This window comes from Silurus aristotelis (assembly GCF_946808225.1).
Source record: "Silurus aristotelis genome assembly, chromosome: 14".
In the NCBI taxonomy this organism is placed as follows: Eukaryota; Metazoa; Chordata; class Actinopteri; order Siluriformes; family Siluridae; genus Silurus; species Silurus aristotelis.
The window spans coordinates 3,065,198-3,088,537 of NC_139587.1; the positions used below are offsets into that span (position 1 = coordinate 3,065,198).

At 36.1% G+C, this 23,340-nt stretch overlaps 4 protein-coding genes across 9 annotated transcripts; all 4 read right to left on the minus strand.

The window, feature by feature from the left end:
- Positions 1 to 1,670: 1,670 nt before the first annotated feature.
- On the minus strand, positions 1,671 to 3,742 carry LOC310736474 (uncharacterized protein). 4 transcript variants are annotated; one of them, XR_014536561.1, is made up of 6 exons: positions 3,611 to 3,742; positions 2,970 to 3,350; positions 2,671 to 2,793; positions 2,445 to 2,567; positions 2,309 to 2,349; positions 1,671 to 2,096 (listed from the first exon to the last, which is right to left on the minus strand). XR_014536561.1 is itself a non-coding variant. In XM_083559988.1 (6 exons), exons 1-6 carry the CDS (start codon positions 3,687 to 3,689, stop codon positions 1,962 to 1,964), a joined length of 834 nt encoding a protein of 277 aa, XP_083416114.1. In that variant the 5' UTR covers positions 3,690 to 3,742; the 3' UTR covers positions 1,695 to 1,961. The 4 variants fall into 4 exon arrangements, 2 of the variants coding, with proteins under 2 accessions (XP_083416114.1, XP_083416113.1); XR_014536562.1 differs by having other exon boundaries at positions 1,695 to 2,096; positions 2,445 to 2,534; positions 2,970 to 3,344; positions 3,611 to 3,738; XM_083559988.1 differs by having other exon boundaries at positions 1,695 to 2,096; positions 2,309 to 2,334; positions 2,445 to 2,534.
- Positions 3,743 to 7,532: 3,790 nt separating this feature from the next.
- Positions 7,533 to 9,860, minus strand: LOC310737238 (tyrosine-protein phosphatase non-receptor type substrate 1-like). Of its 2 annotated transcripts, none has more exons than XM_083561450.1 (6): positions 9,726 to 9,860; positions 9,025 to 9,399; positions 8,737 to 8,859; positions 8,511 to 8,600; positions 8,375 to 8,415; positions 7,533 to 8,052 (listed from the first exon to the last, which is right to left on the minus strand). In XM_083561450.1, exons 1-6 carry the CDS (start codon positions 9,802 to 9,804, stop codon positions 7,918 to 7,920), a joined length of 843 nt encoding a protein of 280 aa, XP_083417576.1. In that variant the 5' UTR covers positions 9,805 to 9,860; the 3' UTR covers positions 7,533 to 7,917. The 2 variants fall into 2 exon arrangements, with proteins under 2 accessions (XP_083417576.1, XP_083417575.1); XM_083561449.1 differs by having other exon boundaries at positions 7,788 to 8,052; positions 9,025 to 9,405.
- Positions 9,861 to 13,843: 3,983 nt separating this feature from the next.
- LOC310736412 (uncharacterized protein) lies at positions 13,844 to 15,960 on the minus strand. The gene is made up of 6 exons (XM_083559890.1): positions 15,884 to 15,960; positions 15,217 to 15,597; positions 14,929 to 15,051; positions 14,703 to 14,792; positions 14,567 to 14,592; positions 13,844 to 14,322 (listed from the first exon to the last, which is right to left on the minus strand). Exons 1-6 carry the CDS (start codon positions 15,924 to 15,926, stop codon positions 14,188 to 14,190), a joined length of 798 nt encoding a protein of 265 aa, XP_083416016.1. The 5' UTR covers positions 15,927 to 15,960; the 3' UTR covers positions 13,844 to 14,187.
- A 2,170-nt stretch (positions 15,961 to 18,130) lies between these two features.
- LOC310736413 (uncharacterized protein) lies at positions 18,131 to 19,736 on the minus strand. Of its 2 annotated transcripts, none has more exons than XM_083559892.1 (6): positions 19,638 to 19,736; positions 19,146 to 19,526; positions 18,881 to 18,961; positions 18,687 to 18,782; positions 18,557 to 18,588; positions 18,131 to 18,306 (listed from the first exon to the last, which is right to left on the minus strand). In XM_083559892.1, exons 1-6 carry the CDS (start codon positions 19,678 to 19,680, stop codon positions 18,175 to 18,177), a joined length of 765 nt encoding a protein of 254 aa, XP_083416018.1. In that variant the 5' UTR covers positions 19,681 to 19,736; the 3' UTR covers positions 18,131 to 18,174. The 2 variants fall into 2 exon arrangements, with proteins under 2 accessions (XP_083416018.1, XP_083416017.1); XM_083559891.1 differs by having other exon boundaries at positions 18,557 to 18,594.
- Positions 19,737 to 23,340: the final 3,604 nt, after the last annotated feature.

Here is a 23,340-nt window from a genome sequence, read left to right on the forward strand (position 1 = left end):
CTCTCTCGTTCCTTCTCTCCTGCTCCACCTGATCCACCCGCAAGCCTGCACGCTCGATCGCTCGCTCCTCAGAATCTCGGAGCTTTTTCCACCACCTTCTGCCTCTCATGCCGCAGGGGGAGTCAACTCAGGCTGGACGGTTTCCTGGCCTGAGTCGGGCTGTGGGGTCCGGCAACACCAATAAAAAGGAGAGAGACGCCAACCTCCAAATAAAGAGCTACCAACAGAGAGACGAGCGGGAGAGTCACCGAAAGGTGACTAAGCGTGGGCGGGCACTGGTGAAAGACTTGTCGTCCTTTATAAATAAAGAAAGCTTTGCTTGGTGAACTATTGCCTGTCTATCTTTCTTTCAGGGCGGTACCAGTGAATTTGTTACATACACTCAGGACAGTACCAACATAATACCAACACCATTATAACCTTGCTGATGAAATGTCATAAATGTTATAAAAGTTTAAAAAACAAAGCTGGTCCCTCTACCACACTGGTTCTCAGGCAGAAAAGAGCACGTAAATGTTGGCAAAACCAAAGACATTAGAGTTAAAACAGGAAACAAAATGTGTACTATGAACCACCCGCAGATACTCTGCTGAAAATGTCCACACCACCACCTCTTCTGCATGCGCATTGCTGAAGACCTCAAACAAACCACTAACACATCCTTCCTACCCAAAATAACACAGAAAGTTCAGAGACCAATGTTTCTGTCCACCCTTAGTATAGTCTCTTCTGCCTACTAGCATCAGGTCAGAGGTACTGCAGCAGTTGAATGACAATTTGCTGACTCTCAACTTCTTCTTTTTCAAGGATGTAGAATTTTAAAAGTGGCAAAGTCTCTATGTGACACATTTTAAAACCATGTGCTAGGTCAGGAAGGTCAGGAAGTATTTTAGCAGTATAACCAACACCAATTTTTTATTCTCTTTTTAAGCCTGTATGTGACATAGAATTACACATAATACACAAAATCTACACAAAATCTTCTAATAATTACATTTATTTAATTGGTATCATGTGTTTATAACAACTGATAGTCAATTTAATTTCATGATACACTCAATAAGTAAATGATGTTTTCCGGGACTGTGAATTGCAAACGGAAAAGATGGAAAGATTGAAAGATGGAAGATCTTTTTTGTTTGATGTTTCACTTTGGTTAATACTTGAAGGAGTCAGCGTTAGGGTTTAATGGTCATTTTAACAACACAAAATGTTATTTCTGTGTATTGGTACAGCACATTTAAGAAAACATCAGTAACGCCATCAAAACTGATAACAATTAAATAAAACTCTTAAAAGAACTTTTTAGGCTTTAAAGAAATTAGAAGGCATTTTTTCCCACAGATGTTTATATATATTGGTATTAAGAGATAAATATTAACACATCAGTTTCCTTGTTATGTTTTATTGCTGATTTAATAATTATCAATGCATCCAAAAGGTTAGTGGATAAAACAAGACAAAACTCCATTTAATGTAGACGTTACAGTTCTTGACTTATGTTTAAGGAGAACATATAGGCATCTTAAAACAGTGATTGGAAATAATAAAATGTTTTAAAATTTAGAAAAAGTCTGATCTATTTTTTGTTAAAGATTTTCAAGGCATTGCATTTGTTAGTTTCAGCCAATGACATATTCATAAAAATTACACCAAAAAAGTTACTCATACAAAAATCTTTTATTTTTCACAAGTTCACTGTTGGTGAGACACGTAAAAAAATCAGGATTTACTTAAATTATGTGTCAAGAAAACAAAACTGTGGCATAGACGTATTCAACAATTAGACATTTTTTAATATCTTTTATAAAGATTATTGAAAACTAATATAAAATTATCTCTAGGTTCATCTTATTATTAAAAAAATGGGATAAATTAGTGTGTAGTAAAGATATTTCAGCTCGCTGACTTTTTAACTTGAGTTTTACTATAATAATACCAGGAGCTATAAATCTTATCTTTTATCTTACAGTTTTATTCACAATGGAGTAAACACACTCTGTTGTATCTGATGATCGATTTTCTCTTTCTGCAGGTTTGCTTTTCATCTTGGAGAATTTCACGGCTGCATAATTCAGCATTTCTGCTTCATTTTCCTGAATAATAAACATAATAATTATAATAATGCAGAAATGTAAAGTTTAACTCACAGTAACAATCATACAATAATATTATCTACACTAAAGGTACTTGAAAATAGCAGTTTTTTACTTATATAAGTAGCAAAAGTGCCAAAACAAAGACAAAAAACAGGACAAAAAATTTCCCATACAGCAAATAATAGTAAAGAATTATCTTGTTCACGTACCTGCCTCATTCCTCTACTTGAGTTTTCTGTAAAAGTGTTAACTATTAATAAAGAAACACATTTATTAGTGTTTTTATCAAACTGAATGAAAGTGTCCATATTACTGATTAATTAATCTGATTACAAAAACACTCACTTTTATCACTTTTTGTTCTCCTCAATAGAAAATAAGTGAGGAAGATAATCAGAAGTGCGCAGAAACCCAAAGCCGATCCCAAACCGAGCACTGTCCAATGTAGAGATCTGATCAATTCCTATACTGTTATTTTACCACATTTATATCAGTTCAACTGATTTTATAGATGCATTAATTATGTATTATGAATGAAGTATAATTGCTTAATGATGAAATAAATTCTTACCTGTTTTATTTTGTGAGCTGATCTTGATGCTGTTTCCATGCAGTGTTGCTTCATGCACCACTGAATTATTACACAGAGCAGGTTTAGGGGTAGATGTTTCGGATTCAGTGATAACATTCTCACCTATAAACATTAATCATGCTTCAGTTAAAGTCTGTATTTCAGTGTTAATTAAAAACACTGTCAGCAATTCAGTATGTCATTTTTATTTATATCCCAGTTTGAACATATTAATGTTAATAAGGGAAAATTTCACCACATTAAACAAATAGTTTCATCAGTTTCAGTGTAAATCCTACCTTTAATTTTTAAATACGTCCCGTCTGCAAACACAAGGTTAGGATATTCAACGGCACAGTAGTACATAGCTTCATCAGACTGAATGGTGTTTAAAATAGTTGTGTTGAAGCAGTTTGAAAATCTTTCTATTCGGAAACGTGATTTATGGAATCCATTGTAAAATGTTTCTCCTGCTGTTTTATAAACTGTGACCATAAGCTGAGGTTTTTGTCTTTTTAGTTGCTTAAACAATAATATTATTCCAGCTATTGTTTCAGAAACACAACAGCGCAGAGTAGCCGAGTCTCCGATATCCACACTGAGCTCTTTATCAGGCTGATAAACTGGTGTTTCTGCGAGGGATTGTGCAGAAACCAAGCGTCCACCAGGTTCTACTGTATCTAGGAGAAAAAAATGCATTCAGTAGGTAAATAATTTACTAAATTAAAGGTATTAAATATAAAAAATCTACTTTATTTATATGATTTCTTCATATCTAATATATATATATATATATATATATATATATATATATATATATATATATATATATATATATATATAGAGAGAGAGAGAGAGAGAGAGAGAGAGAGAGAGAGAGAGAGAGAGAGAGAGAGAGAGAGAGAGAGAGAGAGATGAATAATTTTCCTGGGTTACTTACACATGGTGCTGAAGATCAGAATTAAAATCCAGAATTGGGTCATTTCTCTGTATTTGTACAGTGTTTGAATTTCATTCATCAACAGAATATGAATGCACTTGTAGCCTGGTTAGAATTGATATTTATACTATAGGCGGTCTGTACTGAGCACAGCCCCAGACTATGACGTGTGATTGGTTATAACAAAAAAGACACTGTAATGTAGCATGTGCTGTTCTGATCTACCTACAGCTACCCCACATTTTATTTTCCATATTTGTGTTTTGGTGTTGCAACAAACAAAGGTATAATGACTGAATGGAAATTGTGGTTGACTTGGTGAACTCACATGTGCCTACACTAACTAACTAACTTGTTTGTACAAAGTCTTATCTATATAATAATAATGTTCATTTGGGGCCTGAGAAATGCATTTAAATTTGTAAATTTGACTCAAATCTGACAGCCAAGTGGAGCTTAGTTTCTCAAAAAGGACATGAAATCTTTCAAAACAATAAAAACTGTTGATTACAGTACAGGTCTGGGATACTAATGTATTAATTATAGCAGCTGTTTAAGATGTACATGAAAATCTGTCTGACACACAGATAGGACAGGATTATGGTTTAATATATCTGTTTCAATTCCTGAAATGAACTAAGTATTTGTTGCTATTGTGCAAGTCAGCATTTGAAATGTTTAATATGTTCCAGATGTTGGGTTGGGGTCAAACCCTAGGTTTGGGGGAGGTATATCATGGCTGACACCAAATTCTTAACAAGCTACAATGTAAGAAGAAAATAATTTTACTGTGCTGTAAAGTATAAATATATGTTGGCTCCCTCACAGATCCAAAATATAAATATAAGATTAAATATAGACTTATGAATGACTAAAAAAGCTTTATCTAATTCTTCCTCTCATAAATGCTTGTTTGTCTGCATGTCCAGTCTATCAAACATGGCCTCAGACCTTTGTAATAGTCAAACGATGGAAGAGTGTCGAATGAACCATGGTCTAAGGTCCTCCTGGCTGTTCTCCAACACAGCAACATTTTTTTTGTAATGTTTATCCTCTAGCAACAGGCCAACAGCTCAATCACAGGGTTTGGAGTGTGAGGCATCTTGTATGCTAAAGACCTCTGTCCAGGTGATGAGTCTTCATATGCAACATTTATTTTTATTGTTTCAGGGATTCCTATGGAGTTGGACTAACATGGAAAAGTTACTCAAGTTTACTATAGTAAACTTCCTCAATGAGAGCAGCTTCCCCTGGGCCCACAGGAGGATCTGACGTGCCAGCTTGTACAGGAGGTGTGCGCGCAGACCCCCCTGCTGGTCAATATAAGAGACCACAAATGGACCAACACATGGTGGCCTCTGAGGTCCAGAAGGAAGTGGATCAGAGCTAGAAGCACGGGCAGCATCTCTAGGCAATTGAGGTGCCACAGCAGACGGGGCCCTCCCCAAAGTCTTTGGGCGGAGCGGCCACTAATGACCACTCCCCATTCAGTGAGCAAAGCACCCCTCCTTACCGCTATGTGACGAACCAGGAACTCCCAGGGATCTTTCCACACATCTAAGGCACGTAGGGCTCGCCACGTGACTTTGATTGCACGGATTGTATGAATTGCCCCCCAGAGAAAACCCTCGGGTCCTGAACCACCACTGAAGGGATCTCATGTGCAGGAGGCCAAGTGGAACCATATTGGATGCTGCTGCCATCAGTCCCAGCAGTCTCTGGAACTGCTTGACAGTGAGTGACTAGCCTTCTTTCACTCTCCTGACGGCTGTAAGAATAGACGCAATGCAAGCAGACGACTACTGTCCACACATAAGGCTCGAATCCCACACAACGCCTAAGTAAGTAGTTCTCTGTATTGGAGAAAGCACACTCTTTTTGGCATTCAGCCGTAACCCCAACTCCTTCATGTGAGCGAGAACAACATCTCAATGCTGGACTGTTGACTGCGCCAAAAGCAACCAATCATCAATATACAGGTAGTTTAGAATGCAGATGGCCTGAAGTCTCAGAGAGACCACACTTTGCAAAAGGTGCTGTTTCTGAACCTCCTGGTGTCGGGAGGTGTTGGACTGGTTTTGTGACTGAAAACCCAATGGAATGCCGCTGACTGTTTCTTGGCCTCCTGGAACCTTTTCTATGACCATATTTACGTAGTCGCCAAATAGGCCAGTCGGCACTAGAGGGGCGTCCAGCAGAAAGGCCCTTTACCTGTCCGAAAGATCTGAAAGGGGGAGCCATAGGTGCCTATCAGCATTCACAAGGGTGGAAATAGACCGGCCAACGGCCCCAGCGATCTCTTTAGTGGCCCTCAGAGCCAGGTCCATCGCATGACGGAGCTCCTGGACCTCCTAGCCGTCCAAGATGCCCCCCATGTACAGCTCTCACAGTAGGTCACCCTGAAAGGCCTGCAACACTGCCATGGTGGGCAGACACATTGCGGCTTGACCTGCTAAGCGCAACATATTCCGAAGGGGCTTGGTGGGCAAGGCCGTGGTTTTGAGGGACAATGCAACACCTGGGAAAAGATAGCTGGCCAGCATCTCTTTAACCCAGGGCACAGACCTATAACCACTTTCAGTCCAACAATATTGGAATAAAGGGAGACCCTAAGACTGAAGAGGCGGGGCCAAAAATGGCTTAGCCCAGGACCTGGACACCTCAGCATGCAGGTCTGGAAAGGGCAAACCATGGCGTGGAAGTTGTGACGAGGGTTGCAGAAAGCGAAAAAAGAAAGGGTTGCAGAACATAGACACCTCCCTCCCCTCAGAGGAAGAGAGGTGGAGCTGAGCGCTCTCACCTCAAGGGGGTTCTCCCTCGAGAACTGACTTAGAATGCTCCGCTTCTCAGCAAGCAACACACAGTCATGTGCTTTTATAGCTTCCTGGATTTGACGTCACCCAGCAGGTCATGTCGTGCTTTCCATTGGACAGATTACACACGTGATTCAGAGCATGGACAACGCGGAAATGTTCCCAAAGCATTATTGACACAGGTCAAGATCCTGAAGGGGAACTGGTTTAGTCAGTTAAAAAAAAATAGGAATTCATAGGTTTATAGCTTTAATTTCAGTGGCTGTGTTTAAAACAGAATTCATTTTGAAACCAGAGGTCATCACCAGGAAAAGCAAGGCAGATTGGAAAAAGCAAGTGTCTAGACACTCTGCAGCAGATTTAGACATAAATGGTATAGATATTTCCAGATTTGCTTTGAACAATCCTCTGTGGATGAATGGGTTCAGTCCACTAACACGGACACTCGGCGATGAAGAGGATATTTAAAGCATTAAGACAATCACACAAACCAAACCGCTAGGGTTTTTTTTCTGGTGCAACGCTAAATGCTCTTATCATGAATCTACCACAAGCACTGCAAAACAAGAGCATGCAGAGCAACGTTTCTAATCATCTTAATTACAGTCTCTTCTGCCTACTAGCATCTGCTAAGAGGTACTGCAGCATCTGAGCCACAGCCAGCAGTCTTTCTATCAGTTTACTGCCCCAGTATGTAAAAGTTATAAGTTCTGAGTAAAAGCAGATATACTACTTTAACATTGTATATATAGTTCATACATCTATTAAACAGATAGATAGATAGATAGATAGATAGATAGATAGATAGATAGATAGATAGATAGATAGATAGATAGATAGATAGATAGATAGATAGATAGATAGATAGATAGATAGGTGAAGAGAAAATTTAATTCATTAAGACAATCAAACAATTTAATAATGCGTCTAAGGGTTTCTTACTTATAGTTCTAAAACTTTTCCCTTTATCACACACTGTAACATAATTAATTTATAATGCATAATTATTAATATTCTTTCAATGGTGTTGTAAATGTGAACACAGAGGTTGTTCAGTAAAACGAGCCCAAACCCCAGTTAATGTACAACACATACAATGAGACCAGGAATTTTATTCATACAAAAATATTTTATTTTTCACTGTTGCTCAGAGTTAAGACACGGTTGAATGTGATATTTGAAAGATATCAGGATTTACTTTAATCATGTGTGAAGACATTAAACCTGTGGCGTAGATGTTTCCCTACACTGCTGGGAAACTTCTAAAAAAAAAATAGACATTTTTAAGTAACCTTTATTATAAGATTATTGCACACACATATTATATTGTCTTTAGATGTAGTTTTACTTCTGGATTTGTTTAATAATCTTTTTATTTCCTACGGAAAAATCTGGAATAAATTAGTGTGTAGTCAAGATATTTCAACTTGCAAAATTCTTTTGCCTTTTGCTTTTGCACTGTAATAATACCAAGAACTATAAATCACTTAACTTTTATCTTACAGTTTTATTCACAATGGAGTAAACACACTCTGTCGTGTCTGATGATCCATTTCTTCTTTTTTCAGGTTTGAGTTTCTTCTGGGAGAATTTCACGACTTCATAATTCAGCATTTCTGCTTCATTTTCCTGAATAATAATAATAATAATAATAATAATAATAATAATAATAATAATAATAAACACACAATATGAAGTCTGTCTCACAATAATAATCATACAATATAATTACTGCACAATACACACTTGAATGTAGTAGTATTGTACACACACACACACACACACACACACACACACACACACACACACACACACACACACTATATATATATATATATATATATATATATATATATATATATATATATAATTGTTAATCATACTTAGCAGAAGGAATAAATTTAATTAACAATAGAGTACATAATAGTAAAGAATTATCTTGTTCACGTACCTGCCTCATTCCTCTACTTGAGTTTTCTGTAAAAGTGTTAACTATTAATAAAGAAACACATTTATTAGTGTTTTTATCAAACTGAATGAAAGTGTCCATATTACTGATTAATTAATCTGATTACAAAAACACTCACTTTTATCACTTTTTGTTCTCCTCAATAGAAAATAAGTGAGGAAGATAATCAGAAGTGCGCAGAAACCCAAAGCCGATCCCAAACCGAGCACTGTCCAATGTAGAGATCTGATCAATTCCTATACTGTTATTTTACCACATTTATATCAGTTCAGCTGATTTTATAGATGCATTAATTATGTATTATGAATGAAGTATAATTGCTTAATGATGAAATAAATTCTTACCTGTTTTATTTTGTGAGCTGATCTTGATGCTGTTTCCATGCAGTGTTGCTTCATGCACCACTGAATTATTACACAGAGCAGGTTTAGGGGTAGATGTTTCGGATTCAGTGAAAACATTCTCACCTATAAACATTAATCATGCTTCAGTTAAAGTCTGTATTTCAGTGTTAATTAAAAAATTTAGTATGTCATTTTTATTTATATCCCCGTTTGAACATATTAATGGTAATAAGGGAAAATTTCTCTACATTAAACCAGAAGCTTCATCAGTTTCAGTGTAAATCCTACCTTTAATTTTCAAATACGTCCCGTCTGCAAACACGAAGTGAGGTAATCTCACGGCACAGTAGTACATAGCTTCATCAGACTGAATGGTGTTTAAAATAGTTGTGTTGAAGCAGTTTGAAAATCTTTCTATTTTGAATCGTAACTTATGAGATTCATTGTAAAATGTTTCTCCTGTTGTTTTATAAACTGTGACCATAAGCTGAGGTTTTTGTTTGTTTGGTTGCTTAAACCAGAATATTATTCCAGCTACTGTTTCAGAAATACAACAGCGCAGAGAAGCCGAGTCTCCGATATCCACACTGAGCTCTTTATCAGGCTGATAAACTGGTGTTTCTGTAAGGGATTGTGTAGAGACCCAGCATCCACCAGGTTCTACTGTATCTAGGAGGAAAAAATGCATCAATTAGGTAAAGAATGTACTAAATAATAGATGTTAAATATAAAAAATTACCTTAAAAGGTTTTTAATGGAGACACACGCACACACACACAAACACACACACACACGCACATATATATATGTAGTAGATAGATAGATAGATAGATAGATAGATAGATAGATAGATAGATAGATAGATAGATAGATAGATAGATAGATAGATAGATAGATAGATAGATAGATAGAGAGAGAGAGAGAGAGAGAGAGAGAGAGAGAGAGAGAGAGAGAGAGAGAGAGATGGATAATTTGCCTGGGTTACTTACACATGGTGCTGAAGATCAGAATTAAAATCCAGAATTGGGTCATTTCTCTGTATTTGTACAGTGTTTGAATTTCATTCATCAACAGAATATGAATGCACTTGTAGCCTGGTTAGAATTGATATTTATACTATAGGCGGTCTGTACTGAGCACAGCCCCAGACTATGACGTGTGATTGGTTATAACAAAAAAGACACTGTAATGTAGCATGTGCTGTTCTGATCTACCTACAGCTACCCCACATTTTATTTTCCATATTTGTGTTTTGGTGTTGCAACAAACAAAGGTATAATGACTGAATGGAAATTGTGGTTGACTTGGTGAACTCACATGTGCCTACACTAACTAACTAACTTGTTTGTACAAAGTCTTATCTATATAATAATGATGCTCATTTGGGGCCTGAGAAATGCATTTAAATTTGTGAATTTGACTCAAATCTGACAGCCAAGTGGAGCTTAGTTTCTCAAAAAGGACATGAAATCTTTCAAAACAATAAAAACTGTTGATTACAGTACAGGTCTGGGATACTAATGTATTAATTATAGCAGCTGTTTAAGATGTACATGAAAATCTGTCTGACAACCAGATAGGACAGGATTATGGAGTAATATATCTGTTTCAATTCCTGAAATGAACTAAGTATTTGTTGCTATTGTGCAGGTCAGCATTAGAAATGTTGAATATGTTCCAGATCTTGGGTTGGGGGTCAAACCCTAGGTTTGGGGGAGGTATATCATGGCTGACACCAAATTCTTAACAAGCTACAATGTAAGAAGAAAAGCATTTTACTTTGCTGTAAAGTATAAATATCTATATTGGCTCCCTCACAGATCCAAAATATAAATATAAGTTTAAATATAGATTTATGAATGACTTAAAAAGCTTTATCTAATTCTTCCTCTCACAAATGCTTTGTTGTCTGCATGTCCAGTCTATCAAACATGGCCTCAGACCTTTGTAATAGTCAAACGATGGAAGAGTGTCGAATACACCGTGGTCTAAGGTCCTCCTGGCTGTTCTCCAACACAGCAAAAAAAAATTTGTAATGGTTATTCTCTAGCAACAGGCCAACAGCTCAATCACAGGGTTTGTAGTGTGAGGCATCTTTTATGCTAAAGACCTCTGTCCAGGTGATGAGTCTTCATATGCACCATTTATTTTCATTGTTTCAGGGATTCCTATGGAGTTGGACTAAGATGGAAAAGTTACTTAAGTTTACTATAGTAATCTTCCTCAAGGAGAGCAGCTTCCTCTGGGCCCACAGGAGGATCTGACTTGCCAGCTTGTACAGGAGGTGTGATCGCAGACCCCCCTGCTGGTTAATATAAGAGACCAAAAACGGACCAACACATGGTGGCCTCTGAGGTCCGGAAGGAAGTGCATCAGAGCTAGAAGCACGGGCAGCATCTCTAGGCAATTGAGGTGCCACAGCAGACGGGGCACCCCCAAAGACCTTGGGCCATTAATGACCGCTCCCCATTCAGTGAGCAATGCATCCCTCCTTATCGCTATGTGACGACCAGGAACTCCCAGGGATCTTTCCACACATCTAAGGCACGTAGGGCTCGCCACGTGACCTTGATTGCACGGATTGTATAGATTGCCCCCCAGAGAAAACCCTTGGGTCCTGAACCACCACTGAAGGGATCTTATGTGTAGGAGGCCAAGTGGAACCACATTGGATGCTGCTGCCATCAGTCCCAGCAGTCTCTGAAACTGCTTGACAGTAAGTGACTAGCCTTCTTTTACTCTCCTGACGGCTGTAAGAATGGACGCAATGCAAGCAGAAGACAACTGTCCACACATAAGGTTTAAATCCCACACAACGCCTAAGTAAGTAGTTCTCTGTATTGGAGAAGGCACACTCTTTTTGGCATTCAGCCGTAACCCCAACTTCTTCATGTGAGCGAGAACAACATTTTAATGCCCAACCGTTGACTGCGCCAAAAGCAACTAATTGTCAATATACAGGTAGTTTAGAATGCAGATGCCCTGAAGTCTCAGAGAGACCACACTTTGCAAAAGGTGCTGTTTCTGAACCTCCTGGTGTTGGGAGGTGTTGGATTGTTTTTGGGACTGAAGACCCAATAAAATGCCACTGACTGTTTCTTGGCCTCCTGGAACCTTTTCAATTACCGTATTTACGTAGTTGCCAAATAGGCCAGTCGGCACTAGAGGGGCGTCCAGCAGAACGGCCCTGTACCTGTCGGAAAGATCTAAAAGGGGGAGCCATAGGTGCCTATCAGCATTCACAAGGGTGGCAATGGACCGGCCAACGGCCCCAGCGGTTTCTTTAGTGGTCCTTAGAGCCGGTCCGTCACATGATGGAGCTACTGGACCTCCTAGCCGCCCAAGATGCCCCCCATGTACAGCTCTCACAGTAGGTCACCCTGATAGGCCTGCAACACCGCCATGGTAGGCAGACACATTGCGGCTTGACCTGAGCGCAACATATTCCAGAAGGGGCTTGGTGGGCAAGGCCGTGCTTTTGAGGAACAATGCAACACCTGGGAAAAGATTGCTGGCCAGCATCTCTTTAACCCAGGGCACAGACCTATAACCACTTTCAGTCCAACAATATTGGAATGTAGGGAGACCCTAAGACTGAAGAGGCGGGCCAAAAATGGCTTAGCCCAGGACCTGGACACCTCAGCATGCAGGTCTGGAAAGGGCAAAGAAAGCAGAAAAAGCAAAAAAAGAAAGGGTTGCAGAACATAGACACCCCCCTCCCCTCAGAGGAAGAGAGGTGGAGCTGAGCGCTTTCAACACAAGGGGGTTCTCCCTCATGAACTGACTTAGAATGCTCCGCGTCTAAGCAAGCAACACACAGTCATGTGCTTTTATAGCTTCCTGGATTTGACGTCACCCAGCAGGTGATGTCGTGCTTTCCATTGGACAGATTACACACGTGATTTAGAGCATGGACAACGCAGAAATGTTCCCAAAGCATTGTTGACGCAGCTGAAGATCCTGAAGGGGAACTGGTTTAGTAAATTAAAAAAAATAGGAATTCATAGGTTTATAGCTTTAATTTCAGTGGCTGTGTTTAAAACAGAATTCATTTTGACACCAGAGGTCATCACCAGGAAAAGCAAGGCAGATTGGAAAAAGCAAGTGTCTAGACACTCTGCAGCAGACTTAGACATAAATGGTATAGATATTTCCAGATTTGCTTTGAACAATCCTCTGTGGATGAATGGGTTCAGTCCACTAACACGGACACTCGGTGATGAAGAGGATATTTAAAGCATTAAGACAATCACACAAACCAAACCGCTAGGGTTTTTTTTCCGGTGCAACACTAAATGCTCTTATCAGGAATCTACCACAAGCACTGCAAAACAAGAGCATGCAGAGCAACGTTTCTAATCATCTTAACCACAGTCTCTTCTGCCTACTAGCATCTGCTAAGAGGTACTGCAGCATCTGAGCCACAGCCAGCAGTCTTTCTATCAGTTTACTGCCCCAGTATGTAAGTGCTAAGAGAAAAAGCAGATATACTACTTATAGCATTGTATATATAGTTCATACATCTATTAAACAGACAGACAGACAGACAGACAGACAGACAGACAGACAGACAGACAGACAGACAGACAGATAGACAGATAGATAGATAGACAGATAGATAGATAGATAGATAGATAGATAGATAGATAGATAGATAGATAGATAGATAGATAGATAGATAGATAGATAGATAGATAGATAGATAGATAGATAGATAGATAGAATACTTTATAAATCGCTTTATTGATGGAACTATCACACAACTATCAAATTGTCACACCACAGCCATACAGATTGTACATCAGATCAGGAGAAAACAGTGATAAAGGGGAAATTTAATACATTAAGACAAACAATTTAATAATCCCCAATGCGTCTAAGGGTTTCTTACTTATAGTTCTAAAACTTTTCCCTCTATCACACACTGTAACATAATTTATTTATAACACATAATTATTAATATTTTTTCAATGGTGTTGTAAATGTGAACACAGAGGTTGTTCAGTAAAACGAGCTAATGTAAATGCTAAAGTTAATGTACAACACATACAATAAGACCAAAAAATTTATTCATACAAAAATATTTAATTTTTCACTGTTGCTCAGAGTTAAGACACGGTTGAATGTGATATTTGAAAGATATCAGGATTTACTTTAATCATGTGTACAGACATTAAACCTGTGGCGTAGACGTTTCCCTACACTGCTGGGAAACTTCTAAAAATAATTAAATAGACTTTTTTAAATAACTTTTATTATAAGATTATTGCACACACATTATATTGTCTTTAGATGTAGTTTTACTTCTGGATTTGTTTAATAATCTTTTTATTTCCTAATGAAAAATCTGGAATAAATTAGTGTGTAGTCAAGATATTTCAACTTGCAAATTTTTTTTTACCTTTTACTTTTGCACTGTAATAATACCAAGAACTATAAATCACTTAACTTTTATCTTACAGTTTTATTCACAATGGAGTAAACACACTCTGTCGTGTCTGATGAATTATTTCTTCTTTTTTCAGGTTTGATTTTCTTCTGGGAGAATTTCACGACTTCATAATTCAGCATTTCTGCTTCATTTTCCTGAATAATAATAATAATAATAATAAAAATAATAATAATAATAATAATAATAATAATACACAAACACAAACATACACACACACACACACACACACACACACACACACACACACATATATATATATATATATATATATATATATATATATATATATATATATAATTATTAATCATACTCAGCAGAAATAATTAATTTAATTAACAATAAAACACATAATAGTAAAGAATTATCTTGTTCACGTACCTGCCTCATTCCTCTACTTGAGTTTTCTGTAAAAGTGTTAAATATTAATAAAGAAACACATTTATTAGTGTTTTTATCAAACTGAATGAAAGTGTCCATATTACTGATTAATTAATCTGATTACAAAAACACTCACTTTTATCACTTTTTGTTCTCCTCAATAGAAAATAAGTGAGGAAGATAATCAGAAGTGCGCAGAAACCCAAAGCCGATCCCAAACCGAGCACTGTCCAATGTAGAGATCTGATCAATTCCTATACTGTTATTTTACCACATTTATATCAGTTCAACTGATTTTATAGATGCATTAATTATGTATTATGAATGAAGTATAATTGCTTAATGATGAAATAAATTCTTACCTGTTTTATTTTGTGAGCTGATCTTGATGCTGTTTCCATGCAGTGTTGCTTCATGCACCACTGAATTATTACACAGAGCAGGTTTAGGGGTAGATGTTTCGGATTCAGTGAAAACATTCTCACCTATAAACATTAATCATGCTTCAGTTAAAGTCTGTATTTCAGTGTTAATTAAAAAATTCAGTATGTCATTTTTATTTATATCCCCGTTTGAACATATTAATGGTAATAAGGGAAAATTTCTCTACATTAAACCAGAAGCTTCATCAGTTTCAGTGTAAATCCTACCTTTAATTTTCAAATACGTCCCGTCTGCAAACACGAAGTGAGGTAATCTCACGGCACAGTAGTACATAGCTTCATCAGACTGAATGGTGTTTAAAATAGTTGTGTTGAAGCAGTTTGAAAATCTTTCTATTTTGAATCGTAACTTATGAGATTCATTGTAAAATGTTTCTCCTGTTGTTTTATAAACTGTGACCATAAGCTGAGGTTTTTGTTTGTTTGGTTGCTTAAACCAGAATATTATTCCAGCTATTGTTTCAGAAATACAACAGCGCAGAGAAGCCGAGTCTCCGATATCCACACTGAGCTCTTTATCAGGCTGATAAACTGGTGTTTCTGTAAGGGATTGTGTAGAGACCCAGCATCCACCAGGTTCTACTGTATCTAGGAGGAAAAAATGCATCAATTAGGTAAAGAATGTACTAAATAATAGGTGTTACATATAAAAAATTACCTTAAAAGGTTTTTAATGGAGACACACGCACACACACACAAACACACACACACACGCACATATATATATGTAGTAGATAGATAGATAGATAGATAGATAGATAGATAGATAGATAGATAGATAGATAGATAGATAGAGAGAGAGAGAGAGAGAGAGAGAGAGAGAGAGAGAGAGAGAGAGAGAGAGAGAGATGAATAATTTTCCTGGGTTACTTACACATGGTGCTGAAGATCAGAATTAAAATCCAGAATTGGGTCATTTCTCTGTATTTGTACAGTGTTTGAATTTCATTCATCAACAGAATATGAATGCACTTGTAGCCTGGTTAGAATTGATATTTATACTATAGGCGGTCTGTACTGAGCACAGCCCCAGACTATGACGTGTGATTGGTTATAACAAAAAAGACACTGTAATGTAGCATGTGCTGTTCTGATCTACCTACAGCTACCCCACATTTTATTTTCCATATTTGTGTTTTGGTGTTGCAACAAACAAAGGTATAATGACTGAATGGAAATTGTGGTTGACTTGGTGAACTCACATGTGCCTACACTAACTAACTAACTTGTTTGTACAAAGTCTTATCTATATAATAATGATGCTCATTTGGGGCCTGAGAAATGCATTTAAATTTGTGAATTTGACTCAAATCTGACAGCCAAGTGGAGCTTAGTTTCTCAAAAAGGACATGAAATCTTTCAAAACAATAAAAACTGTTGATTACAGTACAGGTCTGGGATACTAATGTATTAATTATAGCAGCTGTTTAAGATGTACATGAAAATCTGTCTGACACACAGATAGGACAGGATTATGGAGTAATATATCTGTTTCAATAGTATTTGTTGCTATTGTGCAAGTCAGCATTAGAAATGTTTAATATGTTCCAGATTTTGGGTCGGGGGTCAAACCCTAGGTTTGGGGGAGGTATATCATGGCCGACACCAAAATTTTAACAAGCTACAATGTAAGAAGAAAAGCATTTTACTGTGCTGTAATGTATAAATATATATATTGGCTCCCTCACAGATCAAAAATATAAATATAAATTTAAATATAAATTTATGAATCACTAAAAAAGCTTTATCTAATTCTTCCTCTCACAAACGCTTTGTTGTCTGCATGTCCAGTCTATCAAACATGGCCTCAGACCTTTGTAATAGTCAACCCATGCAGGAGTGTCGAATACACCATGGTCCTCCTGATTGTTCTCACACACAGCAAAATTATTTTTTTTGAAGGATCATCACGAGGAAAGGCAAGGCAGATTGAAAGAAGCATGTGTCTAGACACTTTAAAGCAGATAGAAATAAATGACAGATATTTCCAGATTTGCCTTGAACAATCCTCTGTGGATGAATGGGTTCAGTCCACCAACATGGACACGCAAGTGGGTAAACTTCTCAGTGGAATTTGTAAGTGGGGTATCCACCTTCCTCTCCTAGGAAATTGGCACACCAGGGCCCTACAGTAGATCGTATATCAGATCAAGAGGAAACGGCGATGAAGAGGATTTTTAAAGCATTAAGACAATTACACAAACCAAACTGCTATTTTATTTTTTTTATTTATTTATTTATTTCATTATTTTTTTTGGGGGGGGGTTGGTGCAACACTACATGCTCTTATCATGAATCTACCACAAGCACTGCAAAACAAGAGCATGCAGAGCAAAGTTTCTAATCATCTTAACCACAGTCTCTTCTGCCTACTAGCACCTGCTAAGAGGTACTGCAGCATCTCAGCCACAGCCAGCAGTCTTTCTATCAATTTATTGCCCCAGTATGTAAAAGTCATAAGTGCTAAGAGTAAAAGCAGATATACGTCTTTAGCATTGTATATAAAGTCCATATATCCATTAAACAGACAGACAGACAGGAAAGCAGACAGATGGACGGACAGACAGACTAGACTTTTATTGAGCCCTTTATTGATGCATGTTTGTTTCTCGCCACTGTACAATAAGGACAAGGACATGCATTATGTTATATTAAATAACACAAATTACAGTCCCTGTACTTCATATATGTAACGTGAGTATAAATGAAATCAAACAGTAGTGCCGAAAGTATTATTGCACTGATGCATTATTATTTTTAATTTAGTTTTATCATTATTGCTCATCCATGTGATCATTAACTTGCACAAAATATAGGTAAAGTATCACAACAGAAAAATGTACTTTCATTCAAGTCGACTGAAATATTTCTTTACAAACATTTTAAATGATTATCATCAGTAATTACAAACAGAAAAATCCATCTACACTACAATAATGTGTGTTAAATACCGGCCAAACGTATTATTAATCAGGTTTATTTAAACGAAAACAATATTATTGTCTGTTTGCGTCATACCACTTTTATTGTACCAAAAATGAGCACATTGTCATAATTGGTGATTTTATTGTACCAAAAATGAGCACATTGTCGAAATATGTTCAATTGGTGAAATATTTGTACTATTTACAGTGTAATTGTATTGTGCATTACAAATTATTTATGTTACCCCTTACAGTTGTCTTCACTTCGGAGTACACACACTGTTGTGCTGAGTCGGCTTTTTTTTTTTTCAACTTCGGCTTTTCTCTTTGAGAACTTCAGAGCTGCATAGCTTAGTGATTCAGCTTCAGACTCCTGAATAAAATCAATAATAAAATATAATAATTATAATTACACTCATCATCATATACATTTTCATCATCATCTTAACGTTCAGACACAATATCATTTAATATGGATATACACAGTAATTGCACTGAACAAATAAAGCTTTGGATTGTGTTGCAAATCTGCAAACTTACTCTATAAACGAACAAAAACGCCATAATGAGTAGTGTGTGACTGATATTTCGCATTTCAAATGCAACCGAAGTACCACACGTACCTGCCGGGTTTGTGGGGAATCTTCTACACAAACTTTCCCTATTAATACAAAACACACATGTGAGTCCTTTTGGTAAAACTGAAGACTGCACTTTTAATAAAAAAATTATTTTAATGACAAAAGCACTTACTTCTAGAGACTTCACATTTCCTTCTCCTCAGTAGAAAATAAGTGAGACAGAAAATCAGAAGTGCACACAAACCTAAAGCCGATCCCAAAACGAACACTGTCCAATGTAAAGATCTGATCAATTCTGATACTGTAATTTCATTCTACACAATTGATTCAAATTCTATATTAATAATAAATTATACACCATTTTACCTGTAAACTCTTGTGTGTTGGTGTAAGTGCTGTTTTCATGCAGTGCTGTTGAAGTATCACACAGAGCTGGTTCAGATGTTCCTGATGAAATAGTAACATTTTCACCTACAAATATTTATCATCATTCACTTAAAGTCTGTATTTTAGTGTGTTTGAAGAAAACACACTCATCATTACACTTAGTTATTTTTACGATCCTTTCGGTTGAACATGCTCATTGTATTAGGGAAAAATATCTTGACTTAAAATCATTAGTTGTACCTACCGCTAATTTTCAAATAAGTACCATCAGCAAACACAGGGTTGATCCCCATTAGTGCACAGTAGTACATGGCTTCATCAGACTGAATGGTGTTTAAAATGATCAGATGAATGCAGGTGGAAGATTTTTTTATTCTGAAATGAAACTTCTGTGATTCGTTGTAAAACGTTTCTCCAGACGTTTTATACACCGTGACTATAATCTGAGGTTTTTGTCTTTTTGGTTGTTTAAACCAGTCGATTGTTTCGACTTTGTTTTTAGAAAAGCAACAGCGCAGAGTAGCCGAGTCTCCGATATCCACGCTGAGCTCTTTATCAGGCTGATAAACTGGTGACTCGGTGAGGGATTGTGCAGAAACCCAGCGTTTACCAGGATCTACTGTATCTATGAAAATAAACACATTTATTAGAAAAATGTATGTATTTCAGATATTATTACACATCAATGACGTTAGATAGCTTCAAATAAGACGGAATATTCGCTCATATTACTTACTCATAGTGCTGAAGACCCAAATTAAAATCCAGAAAACAGTCATTTTTCATTCTGTAGACATTTTACAGTGTTTCTTATTTATCAATATAATCTGAATGCATTGAAGCATGGTTTAAATTTATATTTATACTATAGGGGACGTCTGAATTTGACCACACCCAGAATATGACGTGTGATTGGTTGTAACTTTATTAAAAAAAAAACACATTGTGTTCTCGCTTGCTTACATCTGCCCTGCCTATTTCTATTTTAGTGTCTTGATGTTGCACCGATGTTGAATGGATAGAAAGGAAAGTGTGGTTTGCTTTTGCATTTCTGATGCAGGTGAGGTGAGGAGGTTTGGGGTGCAGACAGCATTTCGATTTATTTTCAAAAATGTCCAGTAGAGTTGAGGTCAGAGTTCTGTAGCATTGTCATGCTGGAACAATTTTGTGTCTTCTAGAAAATAAACATTACTGCATCCAAAGACTTTTATACAATTGTGTGCCTCCAACTTTGTGGTAACATCTTGGAAAAGAACCACATACGTCTGGAACAGTCAAGTGTCCAAATCTTTTTGTCTATAAAGTGTATAAATGAATTAGTTATACACAGATTTGACCCAGTACACCTTATACTAACCGACCTGCAATGTGTCAAAGCCAGACATGCACAAAAGTAACCTGCAAATCTGATCAACTACAGTGGTGTGAAAAAGTGTTTGCCCCCTCCCTGATTTCTTATTTTGTTGATGTTTCAGATCATCAAACTAATTTAAGTTTTAGTAAAAGATAACACAAGTGAACCCAACATGCAGTTTTTAAATAAAGGTTTTTATTATTGAGGGAAAACAAAAACCTCCATTGCCCTGTGTGAAAAAGTGTTTGCCCCGCTGTTAAAACTGTGGTTTATCACACTTCAGTTCAATTTCTCTAGCCTCAAAACACTTTTTCACACCACTGTATATACAGAATCAGTGATGTTTTTTAGTTATGTGCATACTAGGAAAGGACCAGGACCTCCCCCTCAACGAGCTAAACTGTAAATTGTTTTAAAGTCAATAAAGTAATTAAACTTCCTCATTTATATTAGTATATAAGGGGAAAAAAGTAGCCAAGTGAAGGCCTACTCTGTGACCTAAAACAGTTCAGTCTTAACACAGTGCATTTTGGGTAATGTTAGATACTATGCTGAGAATTGGGTGAATTAGAATGTACTGTCACCTAGTGGAAGACAGCAGTAAAGAGTGATTTGTTTTAAAATATTAATTATTATGAATAAATAAACGACTCCTCAGCAGTGAAAGTGACACTGAGTTACAGAATTGTGAATTTAAATTCAAAACAATATTTGAAAGCCTCAAGCAAAACTCTAAACATATATTAATGTAAATGTAATTCAAAACATCGTAAAGAGTGTACTCATGGATTCATATTATAGAAATTGACTATAATTTAAGGTTTTTCTCTGTTTGGTTGTTTAAACCAAGCTATTTCACCAAAACCCATTTCTGAAATACAACAGCGCAGAGCAGCCGAGTCTCCGATTTTTCACACTGAGCTCTTTAAACTGATAAATCTGTGAGGGATTGAGGAGAAACCCTGCTTGTATCAGGTTCTACAACATCTAGAATTTAAAAAATGCATTAATAAGGTAATGAATGTACGTCAGATACTATTATACATAAGGAATTACACATTATATATTATATATACAGTACAGACCAAAAGTTTGGACACACCTGCTCATTCAAAGAGTTTTCTTTATTTTCATGACTATGAAAATTGTAGATTCACACTGAAGGCATCAAAACTATGAATGAACACATGTGGAATTATATATGGAATTATATACATAACAAAAAAGTGAACTGAAAATACGTCATATTGTAGGTTCTTCAAAGTAGCCATCAAGAGAATGCCAAGAGTGTGCAAAGCAGTAATCTAAGCAAAAGGTGGCTACTTTAAAGAACCTACAATATGACATATTTTCAGTTGTTTCACACTTTTTTGTTATGTATATAATTCAATATATAATTCCACATGTGTTAATTTATAGTTTTGATGCCTTCAGTGTGACTCTACAATTTTCATAGTCATGAAAATAAAGAAAACTCTTTAAATGAGAAGGTGTGTACAAACTTTTCGTCTGTACTGTATATATATATATATATATATATATATATATATATATATATATATATATATATATATATATATATATATATATATATACTGTATTTATATGTTCAACAATTAAAAAAGATTTCTATATATGAAAAAAGAGAATAACTTGCATTTATTTACTTGCATTACTTGCACACAGTGATAAAGATCCAAATTAAGATCCATAAATGTGTCATTTTTTATTTCCTACACATTCTACAGTGTTTAAATCTTAAATACTGTATATAGAAACTGATTGCACTTGAAGCATAAACTGCATTTATATTTATACTGTAGAGGCGGTCTGTACTGAGCACGCCCAGGATATGACACGATAACTGTACAGTGTATTCTGATCTTCGTACAGTTTTTTGTATTTCTTGACAAAGATTTTATGACAGAATGGAAATGTGGTTTAACTGTACACCCACATCTCAATTACTTTCTAAATTCAATTCCTCCTACACGAAGGACCAAAAATGGTCATTTGTGTCTGAGTAATGAGTTTGAATTTGTATTTGACTTTTATAATAAAATTTGACAGTGTTGTTAAATTATTGCAGAAATACATGAAATCCTTTAAATTCAATAAAAGCTGATAATTGAGGTGCAGGTCTGGGATACTTTTTTTTTTTTTACTAAATTAATAAGATGCGTTTGAGAATTAATCTGACTCACTGATATTGTGTATTATTATGATGTAAATATACAAACATTGATGCCTTAATTGCAAAATTTAAGGGAATAAAAAGACCCAGATTTACTTTATCTTCTTCATTTTTTTTTATTCATAAAGTGGTTTAAACTTTGGAGGAAAAACATTATACAAAAATAAATCTTTTATTCCAACCTTAAAAAAGAAACAAATAAAGAAGCCTTTATTTGTCACATAAACAGTGCAGTGAATAATTAAGTGTATAAATGTATAATTTAAATATTATATTATTACAGAATAACGAGATTATTTCTAGGCTTCTGGACTTTTTGTTCTATTGCGCTATAATTTTAATTCTATTAATAAATTGATATTATTTGTATTTGTAGAGCATTTTAAATAATGAACATTTTAAGCAGATAAATAATTTTTTTTATTATCTTTCAAATTATTTGTGTGTGTGTGTGTGTGTGTGTGTGTGTGTGTGTGTGTGTGTGTGTGTGTGTGTGTGTGTGTGTGTATTTTTTTTTTTTTTTTTTTTTTTTGCTAAAACATTTTTACTCTTTTTGCACTATAATAGTGTAACAGTAGCAAGTGTTAGGAGACATTTATGTTATCTTCTCTTCACATCAGAGTACACACACTCATCTAAGCCGGTTTTCCTTTTTTCAGCTTTAACTTTTCTTTTGGAGAATTTCATATAATAAACTCATTTCTAATCCTGTCCATCGTCGTCACTCCCAACGAAAACCTCAACATCTTCAGCTCTGCTACCTCCAGCTCCACCTCCTGTCTTTTACTCAATGCCACTGTCTATAAACCATACAACATCGCAGGTCTCACCACAGTCCTATAAACTTTCCCTTTCACTCTCACTCTCACTCTTCTATCACATGAAAATTTT